We start from the raw sequence: 20,639 nt of genomic DNA on the forward strand, positions 1-20,639 counted from the left end.
ATGAACGACTTAACAAGTTTACTGAACTTTAGCGGGAATATAAAATTACTACATACTGTGTAAGGGAGGTCCTGGGGTATCCTACCTCTAAGCCACACTCCCAAACCTATTTATTTTGGTGGTACTGGGGATGGAACCCTTCTACCTGTGGGCTACACTCCCAGACCTATTTTATATTTTATTTGGAAACAGGGTCTCTTAAACCAGCTGAGGCTGGCTTTGAACCTGCGTGATTCTGCCTCAGCCTTCCAAGTGCAGGGATTACAAGCCTGCAACACCACGCCCGGCTTCCTATTTATTTTTTAAAACAGGGTCTTGCTAGGGCCGGGGAGGCCGGGGAGGTGGCGCATGCTTGTAATCCCTGCACTTGGGAGGCTGGGACAGGAGGATCGCACAGGTTCGAAGCCAACCTCAGCTACTTAGTGAGGCTTTCAGCAACTTAGGGAGACCCTGTTTCCAAATAAAACATAAAAAAGGTCTGGGAGTATAGCCCGGAGGTAGAAAGCCTCTGGGTTCCACCCCTAGTTAACACCAAAAACAAAAACAAACAAACAAACAAAAAAAAAACCCAGGGTCTTGCTAAATTGCTGAGGCTAGCCTCAAACCTGCAGTCCTCTTATCTCAGCCTCCCAAGTACTAGGATTATCGGTATGTGCCACCATACCTAGCTACTACATTTAATTCTTTACCTATTTACTTATTTATTGTGGAACTGGGGGTTGAACCCAGGGACATTCTACCTCCAAGTTACACCCCTAGACCTATTTTTTATTTTTATTTATTTTAATTTATTTATTTATTTATTTTTATGGTATTGGGGATGGAACCCAGGTGCTTTCTACCTCTGGGCTACAATCCCAGACATATTTTATATTTCATTTGGAAACAGGGTCTCACTAAGTTGCTGACAGCCTCACTAGGTAGCTGAGGCTGGCTTCAAACCTGCGCAATCCTCCTGTCTCAGCCTCCCAAGTACTAGGACTACAAGCATGTGCCATCACACCCAGCTACTAATATACCTTAAGCTGAGTATTAATAAGCCATTACAGTTCTCTTTTGAGAAAAATAATCTCATTTCATATCAGGCAACTAAGAAGAATTAAAATTAAAATTCTGGGTCATGCCCGGCAGGGTGGCGCACACTTGTAATCCGAACATTCGGGAGGCTGAAACAGGAGGACAGTGGTTCGTGGACAGCTTCAGCTACTTAATGAGGCCCTTTGCAACTCAGTGAGACCCTGTTTCAAAATAAATAATAAAAAAATAGGGCTGGAGGTATAGCTTGGAGGTAGAATGCCCCTGATATACAAAATAAAATAAAATAAAATAAAATAAAATTCTAGGTCACTTAGTACAATGTAGTATATCATTGATTAGATCCTGGAGCAGAAACAAGATATTAGAGAAATACAAATAAGGTTTGTAGCTAACAATCAATATTGTTACAAGCAATATCGTGTCAACATCTACTTCTTAATTTTGATAAATACATCAAAGTTCTGTAAGATGTTAGCACTAGGGTAAATTGGCTGAAGGAAATATAGGAACACTGTGCACTGATCTGGTAGCTATTGTGTAAATCTAATTTTTACTCTTATTTTGTCTTCAGGGCAAGTTTTCAAAGTATTTTTTTTATTTTTTTATTTTTTAGTGGTTGCGACTGTGTCTTCTTTTGTTGCCCAGGCTAGCCTGGAACTCCCACACTCAAGCAATCCTTCTGGCCTCATAAATCCAAAATTATTCAAAAATAAGGGCTCAGAGTATAGGTCAGTGACAAAGTACACGCCTAGAAGGTCCAAGGCCCTGGTTAGACCCCAGCACCCACGCCCACACGGGAAAGAAACAAAGGCTCCAAAATGAGTTTATTACAAAACACCACGCCCTAAAAGTTAGATTCCCCAACTTCTCCTTCAGTCTCAAGCTATAACTAACATCGCACTCAAAATACCCAAGAGAGCCAGGAGTGGTGGCACGTTTGTGATCCCAGCACTGGGGAGGCTGAGACCAGAGGATCACCGCTGGTAGACACCCTAGACACCCTCAGCTACTTAGTGAGGCCCTCGCAACCTGGTGAGACCCAGCTTCAAGATAAAGAATAAAAAATAGGGCTGGGGTGTCGCTTGGAGGTCAAATGCCCCTGGGCTCCATCCACTGACCCACAAAGAAAAAAAAAAAAATCCAAGAGAAAAAAGTCCTTCCAATTGACATAAAAAATCTATAAGTAATGTAAGGAAAAGTCAGCTCCCGGGTTGGGAATGTAGCTCAGTTGTACAGTGCTTGCCTAGCATGTGTGGCTGGCCTGGGGTTTGATCCTCAGCACAGCAAGGAGAAAAAGTGAATTTCCATAAGAGAAATTTAAAAAGGCATACACAATAGAATAAAAGATAGAAAAGTTACTGCGCAGATTGTTTCCACAGAAAATCCCAATGAGTGTACAAAGCTTCCAGAATAAATTATTTTAACCAAGACCAAAGGAGAGAAAGTAAACACACACAAAACGGTTTCTCTTCAGTGCCGAGGCTTGAACTCAGGTACTCACACATTCAGGCAAGCGCTACCACTGAACTACACCCTCAGCCCTGACCATGTTTCTACATAGTAGCAATGAATACTCAAAAACTGCTTCTAGTACTTGAAAAAAATGAAGTACTTGAGGGCTGACCACACACATCAGTTGGTGAAACAAGTGTAGAGCATGCATAATGTCCTGACTCAATGAAAAAGGGAGAGAGAGGAGACAGGCAGGCCTAAAATAGCCAACAAAAACAGAAAATGTGAAGACTTAAGTAGGCATATTAATCTGACAAGACATGCACAGAATCTATATATTACTATCTACAAACCACAGATGATAAAAATCAAAGCCAACTAGACAATTATACCATTTTCATGTTTTGGAAGATCGGATATAGAAAATGTTAATTCTCCACTAAATTAATCTATGTATTGATTTTAGGTTATTCAAATCAAATCTCAGAAAATAAATAGATATAAGCAAACTGATTCAAAACTGCATACAAAGGACAAAAATAAATAAGCCACTAAAGTACAGAGGCACACCCTATAACCCCAACTCAGCCAGCCTTGGCAACTTATCAAAACCCTGTCTCAAAATAAAAGGCTGAGGGTAGTAGTGCACGCCTATAATCCCAGCACTTGGGAAACAGGCCGGAGGATTACAGGTTCAAGGACAGCTTCAGCAAGTTATTGACATCCTCAGCAATTCAGTGTTGGCTCTACTGTATGTTAATTTCCCAAAACACACAAGCAACAGTACCACTTAAGAAAACTAGCTGGGCCGGGCGTGGTGGCACACACAGGTAATCCCAGCATTTGGGAGGCTGAGACCTGAGGATCCCGGTTCGCAAACAGCCTCGGCTACTTAGGCCCTTGGCAACTCAGTGAGACCCTGTTTCAAAATAAAGAATAAAAAAATTGGGCAGGGGGTGTAGCTCAGAGGTCAAATGCCTCTGGGTTCCATCCCCAGACCCGCAAAAAAAAAAGAGAGAGAAAACGCGCTGGCTGGAACCAGGTGTGGTGCTATATGCCGCAATCCCAGTACTTGAGGCTGAGACCAGAGGATCACAAGTTCAAGGGCATCCTCTGCAATGCAAGACTCAGCAACCTAGTGAAACCCTGTTTCAGAATAAAATAAAATAGGGCTGGGGTTGTAGCTCACAAAATGCCTTTCAGTTCAATACTCAGTACCAAAAAGCAAAAGAAAACTGGCTGACTGAAACTACTCACGTCAAACTATCCATATAGTTAGCAATTCCACTCCCAGATACATATCCAACTCTTACACCCCTAAAAGATACACAGGAATGTGCTTATCAGCTCGATTCATGGCAGCCTACAAAACTTCAAATGTCAATCAATATCCAAACAGATAAACTGTCATGCAATAGAAAACTTACATGCCATGAAAAAGGATGATCAAAGGCTACATCAACCCAGATGCACCTCAAATATAATGCTCAGCAAAAAAGGGCCCTTTTATATGAAATCAAAAACAAGTACAAGGCTGCTGGGCGAGGTGGTGCACAGTACACTTGTGATCCCAGCATTCCGGAGGCTGAGACAGGAATCACAGTTCGCGGACAGCCTCAGCTACTTAGTGAGGCCCTCTGCAACTCAGTGAGACCCGGTTTCAAAATAAAGAATAAAAAATAGGGCAGGGGGTATAGCTCGGAGGTCAAATGCCCCTGGGTTCCATCCCCAGACCTGCAAAAATATATATCAATAAATAAAAAATAAAGAATAAAAATAGGGCAGAGGGTGCAGCTCAGAGGTCAAATGCCCCTGGGTTCCATCTTCAGACCCGCAAAAAAAAAAAAAAAGTACAAGGCTCCCAAAGAATACAGACTGAAGCAGGGACCATTATGGGTTCTGGAAATGTTCTGTATCTATATCATAAAATATTCATGGCCTTGCATGGTGGCACATGCTTGTAATCCCGGCATTCGGGAGGCTGAGACTGGAGGATCGTTATTCGGGGCCAGCCTCAGCTACTTAGTGAGGCCCTTTGCAAATCAAAATAATAAAAAATAGGGCTGGGAATGTAGCTCGGAGGTAGGATGCCCCTGGGTTCCATCCCCAGCACCACACACACACGCAAACATGCACACACAAATATATATATATACACATCTACACACACACATATATTCACTACATGTGTATATACATACTTAACAAGACTCAATCACAGAGGAGCTTTCTAAAGCTGCACCATCATCCCTCCTACCCCCTCCTTTCATCCTAGGGATTAAACCCAAGAACATTCCAGAGAATGTCTAAGTTATGTCTGAGTTATATCCCCAACCCTTTATTTTAATTTTGAAACAGGATCTCACTAAACTGCTGAGGCTGGACTCAAACCTGCAATCCTCCAGCCTCAGCCTGCCAAGCGCTGGGATTATACATGTGTGAGTGCCACTACACCCAGCTCAGCTGCACCTCCAGAGCCTATACAGTAATACATTTTTTAAATTAAACGGCTAATCTTAAAACACTTAAGTTTTAGATTTTTATTCAACCTACTTCCACAGATGACTAAGGAAAGTTAACTGCAGAGTTACGACTGAACCTTATTTCATCACAGCAGCGACTTCTACAGCACATGGAAGACCCCCTAAGTCTACCCTGATGTACCCTAAAGATTAATAATCACATAGGGCTGCTGATACAGCGATCACATCTCTAACTTGAGAAGAGTTTGGTGACCTTTATACATTATTAAACAAACTCTTCTATGCTTCCTTCTCAGCAGTGATAGATTCTCATTACTACAAATGCCCCATATGCTATGACAGGTTTATTTTTTCTGATTTTAAAATTTTAATTTCAATTTGAAACACCTTGACCCCCACCCCAAGTGGCATCCTTTTATAAATCTCTAAAAGTATTACAAAAATAGCCCTAAATTCTCATTCCAGTCCTTCATGAGTGTAAATCACAAGTAATTTGATATTCTAACAACCACTGACACAGATCAACTTCCATAGGAGAAGAATTCTGGATTTTGTAAGTATATAAATGACTTAACTTTTGATACTTATTCAAAACACAGGATTCTGATAGTGTAGTTTTATTTTGTACACCTAAATATCTGCCAAAAAGGAAAAATGTTGGTAACATCAGGTTGTAAAAATACATTCACTTTTCTGCTCCATAAGTAATGCACACGTAGAAGTTTTTATAGCGCCGGGCGTGGTGGCGCACGCTTGTCATCCCCGCGCTTGGGAGGCTGAGACAGGAGGATCGCGCAGGTTCGAAGCCAGCCGTGCGCTGGCTTAGGAGACCCTGATTCCAAATAAAAACGTAAAAAAATAGGTCTGGGAGTGTAGCCCGGAGGTAGAAGGGCTTCCAGGTACCCCAGTACCACCAAAAAAAAAAAAAAAAAAGAAAAGTTTTTATAGCTTGAGCCATGTGCAAAAAAAGAAAACCTGAATGACCACCACAAAGTATCAGTATCTGATATACAATCTACCATTTTTCTATGTGTGTATAAATATATATCTACACATAGGTATTTTACAAAAACAGATCCAGGCCAGGCATGGTGGCACACAGTACTTGGGAGGCTGAGACAGGAAGATCACAGGTTCAAGACCAGTCCCCACAACTTAGCCAGATCCTCAGCAATTTAGTGAAACAGCTTCAAAATAAAAAAGACTATGTAGAGCCGGGCGTGGTGGCGCATGTTTGAGACAGGAGGATCGCACAGGTTCGAAGCCAGCCTCAGCTACTTAGTGAGGCTCTCAGCAACTTAGTGAGACCCTGTTTCCAATTAAAATATAAAATAGGTCTGGGAGTATAGCCTGGAGGTAGAAAGCCTCTGGGTTCCACCCCCAGTACCACCAAAAAAAAAAAAAAAAAAAAAGACTATGTATGGGTGTACCTAGAGGTAAAATGTCCCTAAGTTCAATTCTCAGTACCCACACCCCCCAAAAAAGTCCATGCTATAAGTACTGTTCTATAAATTTTCCTTTCCACTTATTATATTACAATTACATTTTTGAGAGAAATGCAAAAATACTTAGATCCATTCATGCTATTCATCATCTTCCAGCTGTTCATTTCAGGGCTGACCCTGTGATATCAGGGTAGAGCAGGGTACCCCTAAGGTCATTACAGAATACCTTGTACAAAACCCCTACCTTTTTTAGGGGGGACTGCAGTACTGGGGATCAAATCCAGGGTTTTTTTTTTTTTTTGGTACTAAAGATTGAACCCAGGAACACTGTACCTATGAGCTACATCGTCAGTCTCATTTTAATTTTTATTTTGAAACAGGGTCTCAGTAATTGCTGAAGCTGGCCTTACACCTGTGGTCGTCCTGTCCTGACCTCCCAAGTACTGGGATTATCATCATGCCCAGCAAACCCAGTCTTGAACGTGCTAGGCAAGTGCTCTCTACCAATGAGCTGCATCCCCAGCACCATGTTCAACAATTTCAAATTTTTTTTTTTTTTTTTGTGGGTCTTTGGATGGAACCCAGGGGCATTCGACCTCGGAGCTACACCCCCTGCCCTATTTTTTATTCTTTACTTTGAAGCAGGGTCTCACTGAGCTGCAGAGGGCCTAAGTAGCTGAGGCTGTCCATGAACAGTGATCCTCCAGTCTCAGCCTCCCAAATGCTGGGATACAAGTGTGCACCACCATGCCCGGCCATGTTCAACAATTTGAATCACCTGTACCCTTTCTCCATTTCACAAGTGGGAAAAGCTTGATTAATATATTGCAGCAAACCAGGCATGATGGCACGTGCTTGTAATCCCCGCACTTGGGAGGCGGAGATAGGAGGATCGCACAGGTTGAGACCCTGTTTCCAAATAAAAATATAAAAAACAGGTCTGGGAGTGTAGCCCAGAGTAGAAGGGCTTCCAGGAACCCCAGTACCACCAAAAAAAAATCTTGCAGCAATGTCCCCAATAAAGTCCAGTCCAGTACAATCTCCTAAAAAATAATGATCATAAACACAGCACTTGCTTGTATACACCAGCACCATCTAAACACTTCCTCTGCATTAACTTTTTTTTTGTACTGGGGATTGAACTCAGAGACATTCTACCTCCAAGCTACACCACAAGCCCAATTTTATTTCTGAGAGCCTAAGTTGCTGATGCTGGCTTGGAACCTGCCTCAGCCTCTGGGGTTACAAGTGTATACACAGCTTAACTTGTTTAAATTTTAGTAACAATCCTAGGAGATGGATGCCCAGTGAGGTTACACAGGTCTCAACTCTAAGAAATTTGTGTTTCCCCAAATTTTGTAAACCAGTTTTGTTCTGGACCAAAGATTCTATCAACTATGTGTTTCTACTATTCCCATGTCCCTCATTTCTTTGTGGTAGCTACCCACATGCACAAATCCCCTCTCTGGCTCAGGTGGTCCTAGGCATAGCGCACCTTTTAGCAAGGTGGTCCTAGGTATAAAGCAAAGTGCAGTGCTCAGCACACAGGACTGAGGGGCTGGGATCCTGCCTGTGATCCCTTCTACACAGCAGGCCAGTCTTGCCACTGTGGCTTCTTTCTTGGCCATCTTCTGGCTTGGTAACTGTATGGAGTACAGGGGATGCCCCTCAGGACTCAGCCTCTCCTAGAAACACAGGGCCAGCACCCTGTAGCTGACACCTGCTAATTGTTCTGTGAGCCCATTCTGCACCACACAAGGTACTCAAAGAGCTCACTACCTGTGAGGAGGAAATTCAGAGCTTTCCGAGTTCCATCAAAACCTTGTCAACAGTACCAAGAACATTTTTAACCCTGTCACTTTTACAAAGAATTTTTTTGATACTGGGGATTGAGTCCAGGAGCATTCTACCTCCAAGATACACTCCTTGTTCCAAATTAAAAATAAAATAAAAATATTTTTAAAGCTCTTTAGTTACTAAATTTCTTTATTAGTGGTTTCTTAATTGTGTATTAAAAATACTTGTTGGGTACTATGGCGCATGCCTGTAATTCCAGTACTTGGGAGTCGAAGACAGGAGGATTGCAGGTTTGAAGACAACCTCAGCAAGTAGTGAGACTTTCATCAACCTAGCTAGACCTTGTTCCAAATTAAAAATAAAATGAAACTTAAAAATAAGAGCACAGTAGCTAGGGAGTGGCAGATGCCAGTAACCTCAGTACTTGGGAGGCTGAGTCAGGAGAATTACAGGTTTTAGACCAGCCTCAGCAACTTAATGAGACTCTCAGTAATTTAGTGAGACCCTGTTTTCAAAATAAAAAGGACTGAAAGGTGGCTCAGAAATAGAATCTCCAATACTGGAAAAAAAAAAAAAGTTTTTTCAGGTGTAGGTCAAAACAACATTACACAGTAAACTATAACAAATATTCTATTAATGAAACTACCAAATAGAAAAAAAAAATCTTAAAAAAGTATTAGAATAGCTGGGTATGGTGGGGTACACCTGTAATCCCTCAACAACAAATCAAAACTCTCAGTAACCAAGCAAAACTTTGTTTCAAACAACAACAACAACAGAGAGAGAGATGCAGCTCAGAGGAAGATCGCCCTGTGAGCTCATTTCCCAGTACTGGGGAAACAAAAAGTACTGGAAAGCATTCTGTACAACTTTTTTTTTTCCCCCGGGTCTGGGGATGGAACCCAGGGCATTCAACCTCCGAGCTACACCCCCTGCCCTATTTTTTATTCTTTATCTTGAAACAGGGCCTCACTGAGTAGCTGAGGCTATCCGTGAACCACGATCCTCCAGTCTCAGCCTCCCGAATGCTGGGAATACAAGCGTGCACCATCACGCCCGGCTCTCTGAACAACTTTTGATTAGGGTTCATAAGAGAGATTTAATTTTTCTACAATGAGTTATGGTCAAACCCTTAACGCATAATAAGAAAAACAGAATAAGGCCAGGTGTGGTGGAACATGCCTGTAATCTCAGTACTTGAGAGGCTGAGACAGGAGGATCACAGGTTCAAAGCCAGACTCAGCAATTTAGCAAGGCCCTCAGCAACTTAGTGTTGCCTTGTTCCAAAAATAAAAAATTAGCTGGGCATGGTGAAGCACCCTTGCAATCCCAGTGCTTGGGAGGCTGATACAGAAGGATCAAAGGTTCACTGCCAGCTTCAGCTACTTAGTGAGGCCCTTCTCAACTTAGTGAGACCCCTATTTAAAAATAAAAAACAGGGCTGGAGGTATAACTTGGGAGGTAGAATGCCCCTGGGTTCAACCTTCTGTACCATAAAATAAAATGAAATGGTTGGGGTGCAGCTCAGAGGTAAAATGCCCCTGAGTTGAATCGAGACAGACACACACACACACACACACACACTCTCTCTCTCTCTCTCTCTCTCTCCCTCTCTCTCTCTTCCAAAAACAATACAGGCATATAGTTATCCGAGTTTGAATACTGTAATTAGAGTAACAAAAGGAGTTTTAGCTAAATATTGCAAAGTAAGATTTATTAAAATCTGGAAAGGTATAAAAGGCTAGAGTAAGGATTCTACTGTGCCATCAAGTGGTTTTTATTGACTTGGTAGAAATGGGTATATTTAGTTGGGCATGGTGACACACATGTATAATCCCAATACTTGGAAGGCTGAGACAAGAGAATTGCAAGTTAGAAGACAACTTCATCAAGTAATGAGACCCTCATCAACCTAGGGCAACCCAGTTTTGAAATAAAAATAAAATAGGGTTAGGAGTCTAGCTCACAGGTAGAATGCCCCAGGTTTCCATACCCAATACCACAAAAACGGGGAAGTATACGTCACATCCAAATACTAATAACATTTCAGTAATAAAATTTGTATAGAGCCGGGCGTGGTGGCGCACACTTGTAATCCCAGCATTCGGGAGGCTGAAACTGGAGGATCAAGGTTCGCAGACAGCCTCAGCTACTTAGTAAGGCCCTCTGCAATTCAGTGAGACCCTGTCTCAAAATAAAGAATGAAAAGGCTGGGTGTACCTTGGAGGTATAATACCCCTGGATTCCATCCCCAGTACTGCCAAAAAAAAGGGAAAAGAAATACTCATGCCCTTAAAAAGCTAAATGATATGTCCGGTGCGGTGGCACATGCCTGTAATCTTAGTACTTGAGAGGCTGAGCCAGGTGGATCCAGGTTCGAGGCCAGGCGCAGCAATTTAGCAAGGTCCTCACCAATTTAGGGAGACCCTGTTTAAAAACAAAACAAAAGGCTGGGGGATGTAGGTGAGAGCCAGAATACTCCTGGGTATTACTCCTGGGTTCCAGCCCCTGGACCGAAACATAAATAAACCAACCAACTAGCTCAAAGGCACAAGCCTCATCTCATCCTCAGTCAAAGAACTACAGCCGTTTTAGGACTCCGAGTAGTGGATTAACCTACCACTGGGCCACTTCCATCTCTGGAGATTGAAGCCCGGGGCTATGACCCGGGATCCTAAACAAACGTACCACGATACAAAGAAAGCTGCGACAACTGCCCTTAGTCTGCGGAGAACGCCGGGTGAGATTGAAACGGAAACTCCAATGCGGTGCTGAGTCCCGAGCAACTTCGTCAGCATCGACGGGCTCGCCATTCACCCGTCCCTCACCTGCTCACGAGTGCCGGCCGCTCACGGAAGACGACGTCCCACGCCGCGGCCGCCAACTCGCCTGAGGGGTTTGGTTTGCTTCCCAAAACAATGCAAGGCCAGACTTCTATCGACGCGGGAGGAACTAATACAACTTTTGGAAAACACCCATCATCTTCCAGACGCAACCCCATCTCCCGACGTGCCCCCGCCGCCGGCCAGCCCCGGGCCGCGGCCGCTCGCCTCGAGAGCCCAACCCCGGCCTCCGCCGGGGCGGCCCAGCCGGACGCGGGGAAGCGGCCCGGGCCCGCCGCAGGCCGCCAGACTTGCGGGCGGCGGCTCCGGCCCGCCGAGGGCGGCCACGCGCGCCGGCCGAGCTGTCACCGCGGCCCGTTACCCGCCGCGCCCGCCTCGCGAGGGGGCGGCGGCCGTCCCGCCCCGCCGGCCCCGCGCCGCTTACCTCGAAGTAGCCTCCGGCGGCGCCGCCCGCGCCCGCGCCCAGGGCCCCCGGGGCCGCCGCGCCGCCCAGCAGGCCCGCCGCGCCGCCGGGGCCCGGGGCCTGGGGGCCGCGCAGCGCCGCCGCCGGGCCCGCCTTGCCGTGGCCGCCGCCCGAGCCGCCGCCGCCGCCGCCGCGCTTGTTCTTCCGGCGCCGGGCCCCGCGCTTGGCGTCGGCCGGGCTCATGGCGGCGGGCGGAGGGAGGGACGGAGGGAGGGAGGCGGCGGCGGCGGCGGCGGCGGCGGGCGGGGAAGGGGCGCGGGCGGCGGGCGCGGAGCCGCGGGCGGCGGGGCGGGCGGCGGCGGGGGCGGCGGGCGCTGCGGCCGGCGGGGCGGGGGGCGCGGCGCGGGGTCGCCTCCGGGCGGGAGGGCGGGGCGGGCGGGAGCTGCGGCGAGTCCACCGGGCCCGGCGCCGCCGCTGACCAGAGTTAGAGTCCAATATGGCGGACACAAGGGGAAAGGGATCCCAGTTTACGTCGGGGGAGGGGGAAGCAGCGGCGGGCGGGGGAGGGGCGCGGGCGCCCTCCCCGCCTCACTCCGCCCTCCCGGGCTCCGCCGCCCCTCGCCTCGCCCCCCGCCCGCGGCCAACGTCGTCGGAGCGCGGGGCACGCTGGGAGCGGCAGTCCGCGGCGCCCGCGCCGCCACCCGGACGACCGCGGCAGGACCACAACTCCCGTCGGTCCCTGCGCGGTCTCGGAGGCGGGGCTCCCGTGACGTCACGACGCGCCGCCGTTCCGGACCCGCTCGCAGCGCGCTGCCTTGTGGGCGCTGTAGTCGGCGGCGGGTAGGGCCGGGCTGAGCGCCGGGGTCGCTCGATTCGCGCTGGGGCGGCCGCCCTTCGCGGCCTGCGCTCCGGCCTTCCCAGGAGAGGCCGCCGAGCTCGCCCAGCCCGGGCTGGGTCGCGCTCCTCCACCTGTAGCTGTGTGACCTTGGCCGGCCCCGAGCCGGTGCAGGACGGGGTCGGCTCGCGGGTCGGTCCGCGGCGACCCGCATGCGGGCAGCCGGCTTCCGGCGCCCCCCCCCCCCCAGGCTTTGCCTCCCTGCAGCCGTCTGGCCGCGCTCCCGGGCGGGTCCAGCAGCCCGCACCTCCCAGCCAGGCCCTGCGGCCCCGCGGGACCCAGGTGCAGGCCAGAGGCCTGGGCCCTGCCTGGACTCTCTTCCCGAGCGCCCTGCGGGTCACCAGCAAGCCCCAGATACAGCTCTACCCTGGGTGCCAGACAAGAGGGACCCTGCCGGGGCCCTGCGCTCCAGACGCACCGGGACAGGAGACGTGCCCCGCCTCGGTTCCTTGCGTGATGACAGGGCCCAGACGCAGCCGAGCTTTGGTACAGTGGTGTCGGGTCCGCCGCTTCCATTTACACCGTCTCCTGAGCCTGCCCTCGTCTCATTGTCTCTCTGTCACCCGTGCCTCAGCTGCAGCCACACCTGCTAATCCGTCCCATTCTTCCCGACACAACCAGAAGGAGCTAAAGTGATCGAATCAACCCTTGATTAAAGCCCTTCAGACTCCGCCTTGCCCGCAGAATGAGGGCCCCTCACGCCTAGCAGGGCTTGGATTGGATGATCCTGGCACTGAAGTGGGGCTGGAGAGTGGGCAGGGATGCCGCCTGGGCGTCCTCTTCCAAGCACGCCTCTGAGTGGGCAGGTCTGGGGCCGCCCCCCCCCCCCCCCCCCCCCGGTCAGTCCATACCTCCCTTCTCCCACAGCCACAATGGCTTGTTACTGGGATTCCCCAGGGTCTCCAGTATCCCCAACAAAGAAACTTGCCAAAAGGCAGGGAAGGACGTGCATCCCAACCCTGCGGTGCAAGAGGCTGGGCACACGCACGCCAGTATCTGCTGAGTGAATGAATGACACAACAATGGCCATTTGCTAGCGGTTGTGCACCAGCACTCTGCGATCATATCATCTCACTTAATCTACACAATCACTCTCCCTAGTAGCCTCAGCCGTATTTTATGGATGAGGAACTAACTCAACGATGCCACGGAGTTTGCCCAAAGGCACCTGGACAGGCAGACACGGAGCCCAGAGCCCAATTCCAGTATGGCTCTTGGGTAGGAGCAGAGCACTAGCCAGGCAGTTGAGTAAAGGGCTGGCACAGGAGTCGATCTCCAAACAAAGGATTTGGAGCAATGCAAGAAGCTCCTTGTGTCCCGGGGTTGGGATATAGCTCACAGCTTGAAGACCCCTGGATTAAATACCCAGCACCCAAATAAATAAAGCCGGGCGTGGTGGCGCACACTTGTAATCCCCGCGCTTGGGAGGCTGAGACAGAAGGGTCGCACAGGTTCAAAGCCAGACTCAGCTACTTAGACTCTCAGCAACTTAGTGAGACCCTGTTTCCAAATAAAGTATAAAATAGGTCTGGGAGTATAGACCAGAGGTAGAAAGCCCCTGGGTTCCACCCCCAGCACCACACACACACACACAAAAAAATTAGGTTCTTATATTGTCCAAGCCTTTCACTATGTGAGCCCCTTGAAACTCCACCTGAAATTTAGGATTTTTTTTTTTTTTTTTTTTTTTTTTTTTTTTTTTTGCGGTACAGAGGATGAAACCCAGGAGCATTTTACCTCCGAGCTACACCCCCATCCCTATTTTTTTTAGTTGTTTTATTTATTTATTTATTTATTTATTTATTTATTTATTTAGTGGTGGTACTGGGGTTCCTGGAAGCCCTTCTACCTTCGGGCTACACTCCCAGACCTATTTTATTTTTGGAAACAGGGGCTGGCTTCGAACCTGCATGATCCTCCTGTCTCCAATTACAAGTGTGCGCTACCATGCCCGATTAGTCGTTTTATTTTTTAAACAGGGTCTCACTGGTTTGCAAAGGACCTCACTAAGTAGCTAAGGCTGTCCTTGAACCATATGATCCTCTGGTCTCCGCCTCCAAAATGCTGGGCTTTCCATTTCTTTAAAAAAAAAAAAAAAGCACTTTTTGGCTTAGGGATTTAGTAAGAATTGTGTTGATTCTGTATATTGCTTGGGGTTATCGTGTTATTCTAATATAAAAAATTTGAGGCGTCATAGTGGCGAACACTTGCAATCCCCTCGCTTGGGAGACGAGCCAGGAGGATCACGCAGGTTCAAAGCCAGCCTCGCTGACTGAAGAGACCCTGTTCCAAAATAAAAATATAAAGTAGGTCTGGTTGTATACCAGGAACCCCAGTACCACCAAAAAGAAAAAAAGAAAAAGAATTACCTCCTCTCCACCCCCTTAATAGGGACTGCACCCAAGGGTGCCCTACCTCGCAGTTACAACCTCAGCCCTTTTTAATTTTTAAGCAAGGTCTCACTAAACTGTTGAGGCTTGCCTCAAACCTGCTTCAGCCTCTCAAGTACTGGGATTACAGGCCCTCCCCACAGCACTGGGCTTCTTTCTTTTGCAGTAACGCAGATTGACCACAAAGCCTTACAGATACTAAGCACAAAGTACCACTAAACTGACCCCTAGTCCTTTGAGACAAGGTTTCCCTAAATTCCTCAGCCTGGCCTTGAACCTACAATTCCCCTGCCTCAATCTTCCTGAGTCGCTGGGATTAACAGGCATTGGCCACCAAGCCAAGCGGTATAATTGTTGAATTTGGTTTGCTACCTTTTTGTGTGTGTGTGTGTGTATATATATATATAATTTTTTTTTTTTTTTTGCGGGTCTGGGAATGGAACCCTGAGGCATTTGACCTCCGAGCCACACCCCCTGCCCTATTTTTTATTCTTTATTTTGAAACAGGGTCTCACTAAGTTGCAGAGAGCCTCACTGAGTACTGAGGCTGTCTGCGAACCGTGATCCTCCAGTCTCGGCCTCCTGAATGCTGGGATTACAAGCGTGCGCCACCATGCCTGGCTTGTACTTATATTTATAAAAGATTGTCTGAGGGTTTTGGAGAGGTTGTTACTGGGAATTTAACCCAGCAGTTTTCTACCTCTGAGCTATAACCTGTTTTAGTTTTTATTTTGAAGCAGGGTCTTTTTTTTTTAATTCTCAGCAGTGGAGATTGCACTCAGGCATTCTGCTTCAGAGCCACACCCCAGCCCTTTTTACTTTGAGTGTCTTGCTAAGTTGCTGAGAGTCTCACTAAATTGCTGAGACTGGCCTTAACCTGTGATCCTCTTTTCTCAATCTCCCAAATTACTGGAATTATGGGTTCGGGGATGGCTGGAGGAGATTACTAATTTTGTCATTTTCCTATTATCAATTTCATTATCTCCATTCTAATTTTTTTTTCTTTAGATAGAGTCTCACTAAGTTGCTGAGGCTAGCCTTGAACTTGCTATCCTCCTGCCTCGGCCTCCTGGGTAGCTGGGACTAGAGGCATGTGCTGCGGCACCTTGTTTCCACTCTAACCTTAAGGCTGATCATGAACTTGTAGGGTTTGTTTTATATATCCCTTTTACACATAGCTGGAAGGTACTTTTATGCAGTATTTTTGGTGCAGCGCTTGTGTTTTGTCTACAACCTATCACATGAGGTCAAGTTGTGGAATTTCCTACTTATAGCATATTGATACTCAAAAAGTTTTGAATTGGGGCTATTTCTGATTTGTGACTTTTGGATAGAGCTCAACCTGTAATGTCATACATTAAACTGAATAAAGGGGACAAAGAACCCCATCTTAAACAGAAAGAGAAAAAGAACTGAACTGACAAGACATTCGTGCCCCCAAAAGCAAGAAACAAACTTGTCTGCTAGGAAAAGTAACCTCCCTCACCTGATAGCTAAGAAGAATCTGTAGCAAACGTTTGAGGAATGCTGAGAACACAAAGGAGTTCACCGACACCATCAGACGTGTTGGTCAGGAAGGGAAGGTCTGAAAGTTCAGGAAGAGCATTACTTGAGGTAGACACAAACGCAAAGACGCTAGGTACAAAGAGCGCGTGGTGGCTCATGCTTGTAATCCCAGCTTTTGGGAGGCTGAGACCAGAGGGGCCCGGTTCAACCTCCACAACTCAGTGAGACCCTGTTTCAACATAAAGAATAAAAAATAGGGCAGGGGGTGTAGCTTGGAGATCAAATGCTCCCGAGTTCCATCCCCAGACCCGCAAAAAAAAAAAAAAAAATATATATATATATATATATATATATATATATGCTAAATACAAAATATGCAAAATTGTTTCTATATTGTATCATCAACAAAATATAGGTAACAAAGACATCATTTGACAATTAAGTAACAGAGACAGCCCCTTTCTGTGGCCAACCTTTGGGGCTCCTTCCCACTCAGCTCCAGCCCCACTGAGTTGGCTCCAGCCTGATGCAGAGCACCATGCCTTCCCCTGAGGCCTTCCCCTCCTTGGGGCTCGCCCGGCCCAAATGAGGATACTACCAGGCCCGAGGTAGCCACCAGAAGAGTCTAGTCCATGAGCACCCTGTGCCCTGTAGAGTCCTACAGCCCTAGGGCCATGAGAGGGAGGTCTCTTGGCACCTTCACAGGCTCTGGGCCTGGAGCCTCCACTCCAGGTCCTTTCCTGGCCACTTTTTTCCCTTCCTTGGGGAAGCCCTGCAAGACAGCTCAAGCTTCCTGCTCCCACCTAGATCATCGTGCATCATGCCTTCCAACATGGGTTTTCTTCGGGCACTGTCTCCAAGAGCTCTGGAGGCACCATAGCCGAGTGCCTCCTGTCTACCACAGCATGACTGTCTCACCCAAAGGTGGAGCTGACCCAGGCACCCACAGTACAACTTGGGTTCCTGGGGACGACCGGTAGGCCTGCGGCAGGGAGAGCCCAGCAGCCACTTCCTCTCCAACCTTGCCACACCAGGCACAGCCTTTCAGCTTCTCTGGCACTGCTCCCCCATTGCAGTGACTGGCCTGCGATGCCCTCTGGGCTGGCCTGACCCACCCAGAGGGCAAGGCATATGGGGACGGTGTGAGGCACTCCACTCAAGACTCTGGGGGTGATCCAACCACCCTGATCACAGCGCCGGCCCCGGGCTTCTTTGTGTGGGGCCAACCTCGCCTCTTATAGGCGCTGCTGCTGGGATTCCAGCACTGGGGTTCTGTCCCAGTGGCCTCCAGCATGCTGCTTTCTGGACAGGCAGCTTTCCTGTGCACACACCGATACGAAACACTGAACGTGAGGCAGACAGGACTCACACACCTTAGCAAAAGGGGGACTAAAATTCCCAAGAGAAAATGAATACGTACAAAAGATCTGGTTCAAATTAATGGTTTTATTTCCATCTTTAATACTAGCAGGAGTCCAAAACAGACTGATGTCCATGAATATAGTTTAATGTAACAAGGAAAGAATTGAACTATATACACTGAGGGAATGAAAGGGATTTTCCCACAAGCCTTTTCCTGGTTTGCAGTTTCTCATTAGTAGAAACTCAACATATTTATTCCCAATTTAATTTAGGATGAAGTAATACATTTTCTGTAATCAACCAGGAGTGGTCCTCGAGGATAAAGCAACATTTTAAACGGGTGTCGCCACATTCACTAGTTCCCGGGCTGCAAGGTCGCCTTGGCCCCTGAAGTCTGGGTATCACCAGAACATGAGGCCAATTCCATGAAGCCCAGAGGGAACGTAACGGCCATGCCATCCAAGCAGAGGCAGACACACTACACATTGCAATGATGGGAGCTAGCGCCTGCCCTTCAACTCCATGTAGAGTCATTACTCATTCAAACTAACTGGAAGTAAGCCAAACAGTTAAAAAGTCAGAATGAAGAATAAAACTATTTTCTTTTCACAGAGAAGGGACACTCCTTCAGCCCCGTTTAAAGTGAGTTCTGTGCTGAGTCCCTGCTCCTTCAGAAGAGCACACTGAAGGTCGGTTATTGCTAGCTAAGCCAGAAGTGTCCCCTTCCCACCCTAAGGACCTTTCACACCAAAAGGCTGCTGGTGTGGCCTGAGCCTCTGCCAAGAAGGGGCGTGGGGGCGGAGGCGGCCTCTCCCCTCCCAGCCGCGCCTGTGCCGCTGCCCTCAGCGGCAGTCTGGATCGCCTTGCTGCCTCCGAGAGAACCGCACGGAACACCTACGGAGCGGGGCGGAGGCTGCTCGCTGGGCCCTGGAGAGGAACGGCTGCCGTGCTTTGCCGACTGAAACCTGTGGAGCAGGCAGAAGCCCCACTGGCCAGAAGAGCAGTTTCTGCAGACGTGCCAACGAGTGGGGAAGGGCGAGACACGTCAGTGCCAGGTCAGGTGGGCCACCATCTTTGAAACAGGGTGCCAGTGACTTGGGCAAAGCATGGAGGTGATGGCGGATAAGGCCACGATTACTGCCACCGCCTCCCGGTAGCCCCGCGCAGGCAGACCTTAGGCAGTGGGGACTGAGGACTGAGGACCGGAGGGCACGTGGCCAACACAGGACAGGTTTTATCAGAAAGGGGAGCACACCCAAGCACGTGTCTGCCCAGTGACCTTGAGTGTCCTGTGCCAGGCAAAGAGCTCTGGAGCATGGGTGAGGTTCCTGAGAACAGCTGGTGAGCAGAGATGGGGGCCGGGCACTGCTGCAGGGCAACAGGAGGGCTCTGAGGAGGCACTAGCAGTGCTACATCTCCTGGGCTGCTCAAAGTGGTCAAGAAAGAACGGGCTTTATTGCACTTTTCGTTCTTAGAAACGGGATCGCCCTGCAGAGGTCCTCATGATTTGCAGGAAACACTGCACATCAACAAGGTGCAGGCAGAAGCACAGGCCACCTCTGCCTCTCGAGGGAAGGAAGAAGTGTCTGGGCTTGCCAGGGGGCGCCCTGTACTTGGGATCCTTGGGCCGGTTAGACCATGTCTGGCTGGTCCCTGCATGGCAGGCAGACTGGCCGACTGGCAGGTGCCTGGGAAGGTCACGTACCCGGCAGAGTTGGGGGCAAGCCTTTGCAAAAAGGGAAACTTTCTGGCAAACATGTAGGTTCCAGAAAGACAATTCTCAACTCCAGTGTGCCTGACTCTTTCTTTCCTCTGCTCTGGGACAGAACCACCCCAGAGAAGCAAACATGTAGAGTCAGACTGAGCAGTCCCCGGATCCAGCTCCACAGCTTCAAGCTGGAGGTAATAAAAAGGATCAGAGGGTTGAAAACCAGAGCATTTACATATTGTATGTTGGTTTTGAAACCGTCTTTCGGAGCTCAGGAGATTGGAGGCAGATGCCATGCGGAGAGCCCAGGCCGCTGTCTGTCCATCCCCCTCCTGAGCAGCTCTGAACACTTCATATATAAATGGGGTGGTATCGTCTGTGGTTGATCTTTTTCCTACAAGTTGGGCAAGTATTCGCGTTCTTCAGGGAATCACGGAGACACTGGCTACAGAAGACGTGGCCACATTCTGTAGAGACGACGAGGCGTCCATTCTGCACGATCTGGAAGGCAGCGAGTGCGCTTTTGTCCTGGGAGTGACCCCCACCCTGTCCCTGAGGACCAGCGAGGGGGGGGGGGGGCTTGCACAGCCAGAAACAAGAGTGGTGCAGGGCCAGGCCTTGGTTATTGGGGGGGAGGGGGGGGACTGTGCTGGGACTGGACCCAAGGGCACTCTTTTCTCTTATCGATACTCCTAGCTCTTTCTATCTTGAAACAGGGTCTTGCTAGGTTAACAGACCAGCCTTGACCCTGCGATCTTCCTGTCTCAGACTCCCAAGTACCAGGATTATAGGCATGTGCCGCGGCGCCCAGCTTGAGAGCCAGTCTTGGATGAGCAAGCGTGGCCTCTGGAGCCAACAGCAAGAGCCAGGAGACTTGGTCTCCCTGTAGCGGCAGCATAAGGTTACAAGGACCAGCCGCCACCTTGGTACTGAAGGCCAGGCATGCTGAGGTTGAAATCTGCAGGGCCTAAGAGTAGCGGACATTCTTCCTTCTACACAGATCTGCGCTACGCCAGCTTGACACCAGTTAGGTGTCAAATCCGACTTAAGGAGCACATCCTGCCTCATCTAGAAAGCACAGAGGAAGACACAACTGGGTCACTTACCTCTGAGTATCCGTCCATGCAGATCGGACAGCTGACAGTCCCAGATGGCCTAAAATCACAGTGCTTTACATCAGTTTCACAGAAAATGCATTCAATTGCCTCCGTATAAGCAGCCTATAAAAGCTATGAGGCCCCTCCTTTGCCTTTCACCTTCTGCCTTAGCACAAGCGTCCAGACTTGTAGGAAAGGCCACGCTTCCAGAGGGGTGGCC

At 48.7% G+C, this 20,639-nt stretch overlaps 1 protein-coding gene across 1 annotated transcript in view; it reads right to left on the minus strand.

Moving 5' to 3' along the window:
• Positions 1-11,704, minus strand: part of FAM193A (family with sequence similarity 193 member A) — a gene marked incomplete at both ends in the record, with an annotated part of 169,111 nt that extends 157,407 nt beyond the window's left edge. The window contains one exon of the mRNA XM_080697594.1: positions 11,483-11,704. Within this exon, the coding sequence (XP_080553720.1) occupies positions 11,483-11,704 (222 nt within the window). The remainder of the gene's footprint in view (positions 1-11,482) is intronic.
• Positions 11,705-20,639: the final 8,935 nt, after the last annotated feature.

Source organism: Muscardinus avellanarius (assembly GCF_963383645.1).
Source record: "Muscardinus avellanarius genome assembly, chromosome: 6".
Classification (NCBI taxonomy): domain Eukaryota; kingdom Metazoa; phylum Chordata; class Mammalia; order Rodentia; family Gliridae; genus Muscardinus; species Muscardinus avellanarius.